The 12556-nt window shown below is 42.0% G+C and overlaps 1 protein-coding gene across 1 annotated transcript; it reads right to left on the bottom strand.

Moving 5' to 3' along the window:
- Nucleotides 1-2948: 2948 nt before the first annotated feature.
- LOC118362348 (kelch repeat and BTB domain-containing protein 11) lies at nucleotides 2949-9242 on the bottom strand. Its single transcript, XM_052486127.1, has 2 exons — nucleotides 8539-9242; nucleotides 2949-5716 (listed from the first exon to the last, which is right to left on the bottom strand). The coding sequence occupies exon 2, from the start codon at nucleotides 5116-5118 to the stop codon at nucleotides 2956-2958; it is 2163 nt and encodes a 720-aa protein (XP_052342087.1). The 5' UTR covers nucleotides 5119-5716; nucleotides 8539-9242; the 3' UTR covers nucleotides 2949-2955.
- Nucleotides 9243-12556: the final 3314 nt, after the last annotated feature.

Raw genomic sequence — 12556 nt, 5'->3', positions numbered from 1 at the left:
GGTGTACAGTGGAGATGATGCCGAGACAGCAGGACCTGCTGAAGTCACCCAGATTTAGTAGCTTCAACACCACCATCGTTCTGCCTCAGCACTGTATAGGAGAGAAGAAATGTATCTTTTCACTAAGGGGAGCAAATACAATAATGTATTAATACAGAACTCAGTTATGGCTGATATTATTCGTCAATTCATCTGTTTTCATTCAAGAGAGAAATGACAAGCACAGGGCATTGTGACAGTGTTACTTACAATCATTACTTACAATCACTGTCCAGTAGTTGGCGCTTCTGTACCAAGAAAATCTCATTATTATAAGGATAATAATTTGTCAGTGATAAGGACCTCTCCATCCATACTGCAAAACACACTATAGAAAATGATACTGAAACTTTTTTCAAACACTAAATATTTTATTTGCAGCACTTAGTTTTGACTCAAATACATCATCCAACAGTTAGCTTGTTAGCTGTTATTTAATATGCTAATTAGCAGTAAGAAAGCCTTCAACCAACACTGTACTTTCAAGCATTCATCATCCAAAACCAACAGTCTGTAAAAGCTTCACTACACACTGACGGCAGCCAGCAAAATACCAGACGAATAAGTCCACATCTACTCAGTCATCACAGTTACAACAGCCTCTCAAGGATACTGTTACCAGAAGTAGTAGTAGCATTTTGTTCACCAAATAAATTCCACTGAATCAATCCAACGTATTAACAAAACTCCCAATTGGTGTATTATTGCTAAAAGCAAACAAATATGTCAAATTCCTAAGAAAGCGCAAGGAGATGGAGTGCTATTGGACCCATTTCCAATATTGTAAATGTAAAAGGGATTAGGCATATTTTAACAGAACAGATGAACACTGAGCTGAAGTTGATGCAAAATATTCTTCCGACTAATTGCTGTGTGGACGAGATGATTAAATGCATTATAAAAGGGACAAGCTACACACCAAAGGAGATATACATCATCTAATACGGGCAAACGGCTTCATCATCGGAAATTATACTGAAATAGTCAAGTACTTGAGAGACAGTTCAACAGCATCTGGAATTACATACTGTGTATGACGGTCACAGTCTTTCTGGCTGGCTCATCAAATACTTGTGGGAGATGACAACATAATAGCATTTTCATTATCGGTAAGACTATGGCAAATTCCCCTGGCCTGCATACGAGAAATGACTCCTCACTTCTCTGAAGAATGTTAAAGAACAGAGTAGCTACGTGTGCCTTTAAAAAATGTTTTATGTGTAGTTCTGTCCTTCAGCTGTTCTTGTCTATTGATGTTCTGTATTATGTCATTCTGTATTGTGTCATGTTTTGTGTAGACCCCAGGAAGAGTAACTGCTGCTTTTGCAACAGCTAATGGGGATCCTAATAAAATACCAAAGTACCAGTGAGTGTGGTGCCCTTGTTTTCACAGCAACATTGATTAATTGTTGCTAATACTAGTGTTGCGTGTGGATGTTAGAGAGATCATAAGAGTGTTTTTGATCTAGGATATTATCACCCAAATATCGTATCAAACTAGACTATTTTGTCTTTGGCAAATGTGAGGCCTAACGCTTCGATCAAACCTACAGCGTCGTCGTGCAAAATGGTACACAGCATCATCTGGATATGTGTGCAACAATTCATCTTCTGCTATCATTTCTGTCAAACCGCCTACGCATACATATACATCACACCGAACGCACTGCAACTGCCTCTGCAACGAAACTCTGCAAGGCAAGCGCAGGGTTCCATTAGAAATGAATGTAATTCTGGTGTACCACAATGCAATGGCGCTGTCGGTGTGATCGAAGAGTAAGAATGAGCAGTAAGCAGTGAGCACCATCCCTCATATCTACAGTATGCTGACTCAATACGGAATTCTGTAAACATCAGTGCACACCTAGGGCCTGTTTCAATCAAACTCAGGAACCTAACCCGATCCACAGAATCAGAACCATTCTTATGCTGCAATAATTCACCTTGTTTCTAGTGTGTTGAAACTCAACTCAATTGTATGTGCGGGTAAAGTGTTGTCTTTGACACAACCTGGAAGGCTGGTTAATGGTTCTGAATGAATAGTTGGGTAGTAGTTTTGAATAAATAGGTGGGTACTGGTTTTGAACCTAACCCACTGGGCACAGACGTCAATTCAACGTCTATTTCACGTTGGTTCAATGTAATTGAATTGAAATTACATAGAAACAACATTGATTCAACCAGTGTGTGCCCAGTAGTAATGCATTAATATGTAATTGCATTGTGCTCTTCAACATTATTCATTGATGATCTATAATAGTAGAATATAATTATTGTAGAAGATACATGTGGCTTATTGTGCTCCTGCTGGTCAATGGCCTTGTGAAGTAATGTCAAGGGTAGTTCTGGTATCAGGCCTTGGGGCTGTGTGAATGTTATTGCCCTCCCACTGTTCCTTCATAGAGCAAACATCAACGCCGTAGCAGGCCTTGTGTTGTTTATGGGTTCGCTTGAGTAATTTGCGTATAGGACCTGTGAGGGCCAGCTGTGTCAGTCACTTGTCCCCTCAACTGTCCCCTCATTCAGACTATTCCATCTCTGCGGTTCGATTTTTGGCTAAAAGCCACCAGCCAGCAAACAATATTCAAAACAATATCTATTCTAACTATCTGCAATTGCAAAAGTACACAATACAAAACTGAACACAGGGAAATGCAACAACAAACAAAAACTACTATGTGGGTCATTATCTCATTATGTAGAGTCAGATGCATTTCTGGTTGCTCTCATTCAACATGTAAAAGTAGTCCTTGTTAAGGCTTGTCCTGTTAACTCGCCATGCAAAGAAACACATTCCATTACGAGCAGGTACACTGGACAGGGGAAAATAAAGGTGAAAATGTTCATCTTATTTTAAGGCCCACTATATTAGATTGATGGGCGTCTGTAACGTAGCATCAGTGATCCATGGTCACATCACATCAATCTGTCAGTCTTCTCAGGCAGACTGAGGATGAAAGGGAACAGTAGGCCCTTAGCTTCCAGTGGTGGCTTGAGTGGTTCATCTACAAAGTAAGAGCCGTCCTCCTCCACCACAAACTGCAGAGTCTGAGTCTTGTTCACACAATAGATGCAGTTTCCGATGACGGCACACCTGAACGGCATAGGGCTGCCCTGCCGCTGCGATGCGCAGTCATGCCACATTTTCACTATGGTGTCGTACTTGAACACAGTGACCCCCTGGTCACGGTTGACGTCAAACCTGTAGATGAAGCTTTTCAGAGCCACCATGTCGGTTGACTTTTTCCTGCTGTTGTTGTAGGGGCACTCCTGCCACTCGTCCCTCTTGGGGTCATATTTTAGGAGACGGTAGAACAGAGAACCTCCAGAGACATAGAGCTCTCCATTACAGGTGGTGGCTTCATGGGCCACAGCGAACGCCCCTTTGGGTAAGGGAGCCACTGTGGTCCATCTATCAGTCCGAGGGTCATATTTTTCTACTGTGAACAAACACTCCCCTCCTATGGCGTACAAGTTACCCTCCATAGACACTAGCTTGAGCTGCGACCGCGCCTGGTTGAGCGGCCGAACCTCGCTCCAGCGGTTAGTGATGGGGTTGTAACAGAACACCCTGTCTGAGACCTTGCCCTTATCCCCATATCCCTTTATCCCACCGGCCACAAACAGGTAGTTGTACATGGTGCAGATCCCACAGCCCTTAGTGTTAATGTCCTCCGGCATCAGAGTCAGAGGTCTCCAGTCATTGGCTGCCTCGTTGAAGTAGTAAATCATGTGGTTCTCCTCGAAGGATGCCACGGACAGAGGGCTCTGTGGTCGACTGTTACACCGACTCGGAGGTCGGCTCCCGACACGGTCAAACACATCGTTGATCTCAGCGACCATCAGGGACCTCTTCCCCTCCATTCTCTTCTTCAGGACCAGATCCCTCTCCGACCCCGTCAGACGCCCATACACCGCTGGGTCCTGCAAGATCTGGAGGAAGTTGTCACTCATGAAGCGATAGGCCGTCTCTTTCAGTTCGTTGAGTCGTTGCTTCTTGGCGATAGTTAGAATCTCATAACAGTTCTCTGCTGTGACCTGCTCTGAGATGGTATCCATAGCAGCCTGGACGGCACATGGGATCTGTAAGATCTTAGCTCCTGTGATCACCTCTACCACATTGTCCTTGTGCACATTCATCTGAGAGGTGTAGATATAGTCTATCAGGATGGTCAGTGTCTTGTAGTTCAGCCCTTTCACTTTTAGGATGTCTCTTGACTGACGAGCCTTGAAATAGTCACTCTTCCCTGCCAGAACAGACTTGTGAACACTTATTTTCTGGCCACCGACTTCAATCACTAAATCTGGCTCCTCTTTAGGCGTTGTGTTACTGACTCTAGCATGTCCACTACTGCCCCTGTGTCCTTGGTTCGACTCAAGCCCTGACTGTCCATGCAATGTGTCATATTCTGTGGGAGAGCTGTGGCTGAACAAGCACCCCAGCTCTTGTATGGTTGGCTGGTTGCCCATGGTGATACAATGAGTGTCAGGCGCAGCGGTCCCCTGCTCCCGGGAGTCAGTGACGTTTGTGATGTGACACTGACTCCTCACTATGCTCTCTCTACAGAGGGACAGAGATCCTTCCGCTTCCTCTCTGGCCTCTCCCTTGAAGCATAGAGAGGGACCCACACTGCAGGGCACTTTTTCCCTCGCTCCATTCATATCCTCACTGATACCGTTTCTGCCATGAGTACAGTTCTGGTTTCTACCAGCATCAAGCTTGGGTATGTGAGATGTATGTGCTTGATGAGAAGGATCCGTAATGTGAAACTGATCTGTATTTGAGATGTGTGATCCATCACCCTGTGGACGGTCAAAGTGATGATGCCCAATCACCGTACCACCATCCAACAAGTACTCCTTTGTAACTGGTGTGCTCTGTCGACCGAGTCCCTGGTCGCCCACTACGAATCCCAGGTCTGGAACATTACTGCTTGCCTCCTGCTTCCTTGGGAGGGAACAGACACCCCCATCCTCATCCGAGGGGGAGGAGAGGAGGTCCGAGCAGATGGGGTGGTGGAAGATGACATCTGCCTCCACCGTGTGCACCCCTCCTCTCTGTCTCTGTCTGTCATTCATCCTGTCTGATCAGAGCTAGTGGCAGTTCAGCTCCTCAGTGTTCATAATTGTGTTTATAATTAGGAGAATCCCACAAAGTCTTCTGGAATCACTCCTACAGATCCTCAGTGTTCATAGTGAGGAGGATCCAACACAGTCTTCTGGAATCACTCCTACAGATCCTCAGTGTTCATAGTGAGGAGGATCCAACACAGTCTTCTGGAATCACTCCTACAGATCCTCAGTGTTCATAGTGAGGAGGATCCAACACAGTCTTCTGGAATCACTCCTACAGATCCTCAGTGTTCATAGTGAGGAGGATCCAACACAGTCTTCTGGAATCACTCCTACAGATCCTCAGTGTTCATAGTGAGGAGGATCCAACACAGTCTTCTGGAATCACTCCTACAGATCCTCAGTGTTCATAGTGAGGAGGATCCAACACAGTCTTCTGGAATCACTCCTACAGATCCTCAGTGTTCATAGTGAGGAGGATCCAACACAGTCTTCTGGAATCACTCCTACAGATCCTCAGTGTTCATAGTGAGGAGGATCCAACACAGTCTTCTGGAATCACTCCTACAGATCTTGGCAGGTCATGTCTCGTGAACCTCTGCCACTTTAGGGGAGAAGAGAAATATATATTGAAATATGAAAGTTTCAAATAACTAAAACATGTCAATTGTTGGCAATGATACTTAAACTCGGAGGGGCGCCCTTACGCCACAAGGAACAAATGGAGCCTACTTTGGCATATCTACAGAGATTTATGGAGTAGCTTTTATGTTGTTTTCTCCAAATGCACTAAACTCTATTGCAAAAGGCACTAAGAGAACACACACTTTTTAAATTATACAGATATTATTATATGGTCTAATTGCACATTTGGCACTTGTTGTGCAGGAAAATATTAATTCTAGGCCTATTATAAAGATATTAGACAGTGTGAATTGAGTAGTAAGTGAATTATTGTAGATATTAACAGCCAACACACGTGACGTACTGGGTGATCATACTAATCGAGTATTTCAATTAATCGCGACCCTAGCCGGAGAATCGCACATAGGGCGCATGCTCGGTGGCACCTCCATTCCACCAGCAAGAATAAGCAAGGCCTAGCATGAATAAGGCCTTGACCGCCGAGATTTCCCTTCAAAATAAAAGTCCCGCAATGACGATGGTAAGAAAAAATACAAAAAGGGTTGAAATTTGTAACATTTTATGAGGACATTTTTGCAGAATTTTTATATATAGCACAAATAATATTATAGCACTGACATTATTGTTAACAGCATTCAACTGTATGATTACTCGATAGTTATCATGTAGAACAGTAATACAAATAACAAAACAATTTATAATGCAATTATTAATAATATTAGTAATATTAATAGTATAATAATTATTATAATAATCAACTTTAGAAAAACGAATCCCATTATTAATTATCCCATTCCTATTGCACGATGTTCAGTAAGTTTGTAATATTGGACAGACATATTGCACCTTACACAATTTTCTGTGAGGCGGGTCCATTCTACTCAGCAATTGTGGTTTCCAAATCGAACCTGTTTACACCCAGAGGAGCGTCGTTGCTTATTTTACGGTCCTTAGAGTGGCCAACCGGCTTAAATCCAATAATTTTTGCACAATGGACAAACATATTGCATTGTACACAATTTTCTATCTTTAAATGTGGGCTCTTTGCCTTTTTGCAATTTATAAACTGACATTTTCGGTGGACTGAAAATGGATCCGTATTTAAACTATCCTCCTCATACAGAGTTGGCTATAATTTAAATTTCATCCTCCAGAAAAGGCAGATCTAATATTACAACAAATAATATGGCTAAACTCCAACGTACTGATAGAGAAAAATTACAGTTTTACAAGAAGGGTATAATATTTATGACGCACATTGTAAACAAGAACGGTAAAATTGTCACAAAGCAACTATCAACAGTGTACGGAGGTCTATGCCCAACACAAAATTATAACCAACTCATCGTGACTCTGCCACAAAATTGGAAGAGACAATTACTTAAAGAAATTAAAGAATTAGTCTCTCTGTCACCCATAAAAAAAATCATAAATGATTAGTATAAATAAATAAAAATATATAAGTTTATTTAAACTTAAAATGTTTGACCGCAATAATGTATAACATTAAAGTCAGTTGTGAATAGGTTGATGTCCCAATACCTAACAATTGACACATCAATCCGTTCGTTTCAGTTTAAGCTATTATATAAAATACTTTCTACAAAAAGAGAGCTCAATATATGGGGCATTGAACAGTCTGACTTGGGCAGACTCTGCCACGAGGAAACAGAATCAATAGAAAATATTTTCTGGTACTGGCTATTGGTGGCTCTTGCTTTTGGAGTCAGGACCAAGAATGGTTGTTATGTCATAATATCAGGGTTCAGATTGACCTGCAAACTGTATTGTTAGGGAATCTGAAAAAACAAAATCAGTCAATGGTAAATATCATTATACTCTTGGGTAAAGTATTTATATTTAGGGCAATATGGTAGAAATATTACATATAGGGAGGTTCAGGACCCTCGTTAGACATAATAGTAAAATGGAGGGATGTATTCCAAAATGGCGTTAAACTGGTGGTTTAATCTGTGGACATTAGAAGGTTGGAGTTAACATCAGAATGAATAGTGGATTGGCCTCTGTGGGTGAAAATCCAGCACTTGTAGAAAGAGAAAATTAGGAATATATGTATAATTATTTAACTACAGGTACTGTAGATGTGAGCGAAATAGATGTAAGTAGCAGTATAAGTCAATGGAGGCTGCTGAGGGGAGGACGGCTCATAATAACGGCTGGAACGGAGCGGATGGAATGCCATCAAACCATGTGTTTGATACCATTCCACTCATTCGCTCCAGCCATTACCACGAGCCCATCCTTTCCAATTAAGGTGCCCCTAACCTCCTGTAGTAAAAGTATTGTGGTCTGTTGGTTTACTCCAATTAGGGTATGGGGGGGGGGGGTTAACCACTTTTAAAGTATACCGAAGGGGACTCTTATTCTGAAGAATTCCAAAAATCCGTGACCCGGAAGTACTTAGTTATTCTTGCCTGATTCATAACCGTTTCAGTGGCAACTGCTGACTGATAGATAGATTCATGTTGAATACGATAGGGGAGGATAAGGAAATCCGTCCAAGCACACATTACGCAGTCAAATTGTGTCATGGGTTAATAGAAATGTATTAATACATTCATTCATCACAATTAAATGTTAAGAAATATAAATTGGGAACCTTGTGCGCAATATAGCCTTAATTGCAACGCATGCAATTATTGCAGGCTAATTTTACAGTTTGGCTAAATCATCATTAAAGATGGAAATGGTAATGCATCTCGACTAATATAAAACATTGGCCAAAATAGCATGAATATTATTATAGGGTAGCCGACTTACGTGTTTAGATGCAGGCAGCGCAATTCAATGGACTGCTCTCGTCAGTCTCTCACACACAAAGCCCAGTTATGGGAGGTAGCCCCAATCTTGAAAATAGGAGAACCTCACAAATGCAATACGGCTGTCTTTTCCCTCGTATATAGAGGATATTTCGTTAATGTGGCCCCTAACTCCACGTCCATTAGAGACATATCACTTGTTAATTGAGCTCCAGAACAAATAGTCTCCGGGTAAATGGAGTATTGTTATTCCTTCACAACTCATAAGAGAACATCCACTGTAGCTACGTCTTGTCTGAAACCAAACGCAAACAGTTATTACAGGACTTAGTCTTTCAGAGTACCGATCCACAACAAATATGTCGCCAATATCCTCCTGCAGCTCTACAGTGCGTCTGAGCTAAGCATAGATAGTGCATCAAAAATCAATCCAGCATGGACCAGGGATCTCCGTCTCTGCTGCCACTACTCTGTTTTTGCCTTTTCCAGTAGACTACCGACCGACGGTTATTGATCTAGAGTAGACCACACCCCCTCTCAGTATTCACTCCACATACATAGATAGACATGGCTATCCCCATTTGCCGGGTTTGCACCCTGCACGAGCTGGAGGCAAAAATGCGACATTCCTTCACACTCCTTGTGAGCGATTTACCGTGAGGGAAACCCAGCGATCTGAGCCCCTGCGTGCGTTATAAGCCTGTCATTGGTAAGACCCTACTACAGCCTCTTATACAAACGCCCCGATTTTAATTCCATGCCTCTGTATAAATCCTAGTACTTCAAAAGCAAACCCAACGGGCAACGAGTCTGCTGTTCACTATACAACGGACACGTTTGTGTTTCCCCGAGTGGGGTACTGTAACTCTAAAGACCCATGTGTCCAGATTAAAATGTACTAGGAGGCTACTACTGCATTCTGCTTGGTATGCTACAATATCCCATAATAGTTCAGTCTGAAAGGAAGAACATTGCTTCAACTTCCCCTGTAAACCATGCGCTATATACAATACTGTTTTCGAGCCCTGCATTTTTTTTCTCACCTTTATTGCATGTTGATTGGCTGACGACAGTTGTGGTATATCAGACCTTGTATGACAAAACATTTATTTTTACTGCTCTAATTAAGTAGGTAACCAGTATATAAGGCACCTCAGAGGTTTGTGGTATATGGCCAATATACTATGGCTAAGGGCTGTATCCAGGCACTCCACATTGCATCTTGCTTAAGAACATCCCTTAGCCATGGTATATTGGCCATATACCACACCTTGTTGCTTAAGCATCTCTCCCCTCAGGCCAGTCTTTCAAATGATTGCAAACCTGACTTTTTAAATAGTTAAAACCAGCAAAACAACCAATTCAAACCCCTAGACTTATTCCACATGTTGTTTTACAACCTCAATTCAAAATGGATTTAAAATATCTCACCCATCTACACACAATACCCCATAATGACAAAATGAAAGTGTTTTTAAAAGATTTTTCAAATGTATTGAAAATGAAATATCTAATTTACATAAGTATTCACACCCCTTAGTCAGTACATGTTAGAATTTTGCAAATGATTATTTTTTTAATTCTTCAAGCTCTGTCAAGTTGGTTGTTCGTCATTGCTAGACAACCATTTTCAAATCTTGCCATATTTTCAAGCCAATTTAAGTCAAAACTATAGCTAGGCCACTCGTCTCGGTAAGCAACTCCAGTGTACTAAACATTAGGAACACCTGCTCTTTCCATGCCTGACCAGGTGAATCCAGGTGAAAGCTATGATTCCTAATCAGTGACTGATCAGTGTAGATGAAGGGGAGGAAAGGTTAAAGGAAGGAATTTAAGCCTTGAGACAATTGAGACAGAATGTGAACGTGTAACGTTCAGAGGGTGAATGGGCAAGACAAAAGATTGAATTGCCTTTGAACGGGGTATGGTAGAAGTTGCCAGGCGCACCAGTTTGAGTGTGTCAAGAACTGCAACACTGCTGGGTTTTTCACGCTCAACAGTTTCCCAAGTGTATCAAGTATGGTCCACCACCCAAAGTACATCCAGCCAACTTGACACAACTGTGGGAAGCATTGGAGTCACCATGGGCCAGCATCCCTGTGGAACGCTTTCAACACCTTGTCGTCCATGCCCTGACAAATTGAGGCTGTTCTGAGGGCAAAAGGGGTGCAACTCAATATTTGGAGTCTGTTCCTAATGTTTAGTGCACTCAGTGTATATTTGGGAAAGGAAAGGGGGATACCTAGTCAGTTGTACAACTGAATGCATTCAAATTAATAAATTTGTCTTCCGCATTTAACCCAACCCCTCTGAGAGGTGCAGGCGGTTGCCTTAATCGACATCCACGTCTTCGGCGCCCAGGGAACAATGGATTAACTGGTCTTATGTAGGGTATTGTCTTGCTGAATGGTGAATATCTCCCAGTGTCTGTTGGAAAGCAAACTGAAGCATGTTTTCCTCTAGGATTTTGCCTGTGCTTAGCTGTATTCTGTTTCTTTTTATCGTAAAAAAAACAACTCCTTAGTCCTTGGCAAGGACAAGTATACCCATGACATGATGCACCCACCCCCATTCTTGAAAATACAAAGAGTGGTACCCAAGGATGTGTTGTGTTGGATTTGCCCCAAACATAACACTTTGTATTCAGGACAAAACGTTAATTTCTTAACTTTAGTAACTACAATGTTGTTGATCCATCCTCAGTTGTCTCCTATCACAGCCATTAAACTCTGTAACTGTTTTAAAGTCACCATTGGCCTCCTGGTGAAATCCCTGAGTGTTTTTTCTTTCCTCTACGGCAACTGAATCAGGAAGGACACCCGTATCTTTGTAGTGACTGAGTGTATTGATACATCATCCAAAGTGTAATTTATAACTTCACCATGTTCAAAGGGATATTCAGTGTCTTCTGCGAAGGCTTTCCACTAGATGTTGGAACATTGCTGCGGGAACTTGCTTCCATTCAGCCACAAAAGCATTAGTGAGGTCGGGCCTGGCTCTACCAATAGGTGCCCTTCTTTGTGAGGCATTGGATAACCTCCCTGGTCTTTGTGGTTGAATCTGTGTTTGAAATTCACCGCTCGACTGAGGGACCTTTTCCCGATTATGTAGTCACTCAAAAATCATGTTAAACCCTTATTGCACACAGAGTTTTACTCCTGCATTTATTTAGGCTTGCCATAACAAAGAGGTTGAATACTTATTGACTTAAGACATTTCAGCTTTACATTTTTTATGAATTTGTAAAAATGACTAAAAACATTATTCCGCATTGACAGTATGGGTTATTGTGTGTAGGACAATGACACTAAATCTAAATCCATTTTAAAATCAGGCTGTAACAACAAAATATGGAAAAAGTCAAGGGGTGTGAATACTTTATGAAGGCACTGTACGTACACTACATGACCAGAAGTATGTGGACACCTGCTTATCGAACATCTCATTCCAAAATCATGGACATTAATATGGAGTTGGTCCCCCGTTGCTGCTATAACAGCCTCCACTCTTCTGGGAAGGCTTTCCACTAGATGTTGGAACATTGCTGCTATAACAGCCTCCACTCTTCTGGGAAGGCTTTCCACTAGATGTTGGAACATTGCTGCTATAACAGCCTCCACTCTTCTGGGAAGGCTTTCCACTAGATGTTGGAACATTGCTGCTATAACAGCCTCCACTCTTCTGGGAAGGCTTTCCACTAGATGTTGGAACATTGCTGCGGGGACTTGCTTCCATTCCACCATAAATGCATTAGTGAGGTTGGGCACTGATGTTGAGCGATTGCACCTAGATCGCAGTCGGCATTCCAATTCTTTGCCCTAGCTTGACATACAGCGGATTCAAATAATCAAAGCTTGATGAGTTGGTTATTTGAATCCGCTGTGATGAGTTGGTTATTTGAATCCGCTGTGATGAGTTGGTTATTTGAATCCGCTGTGATGAGTTGGTTATTTGAATCCGCTGTGATGAGTTGGTTATTTGAATCCGCTGTGATGAGTTGGTTATTTGAATCCGCTGTG

Source organism: Oncorhynchus keta, chromosome 29 (genome assembly GCF_023373465.1).
Source record: "Oncorhynchus keta strain PuntledgeMale-10-30-2019 chromosome 29, Oket_V2, whole genome shotgun sequence".
Taxonomy (NCBI): domain Eukaryota; kingdom Metazoa; phylum Chordata; class Actinopteri; order Salmoniformes; family Salmonidae; genus Oncorhynchus; species Oncorhynchus keta.
Note: the sequence above shows the minus strand (reverse complement) of the source record. Positions and strands in the feature narration are given on the sequence as shown.

Bases quoted from the DNA above. Each gene is read 5' to 3' on its own strand.
- LOC118362348 (XM_052486127.1), bottom strand. From the start codon at position 5,118: ATGAATGACAGACAGAGACAGAGAGGAGGGGTGCACACGGTGGAGGCA.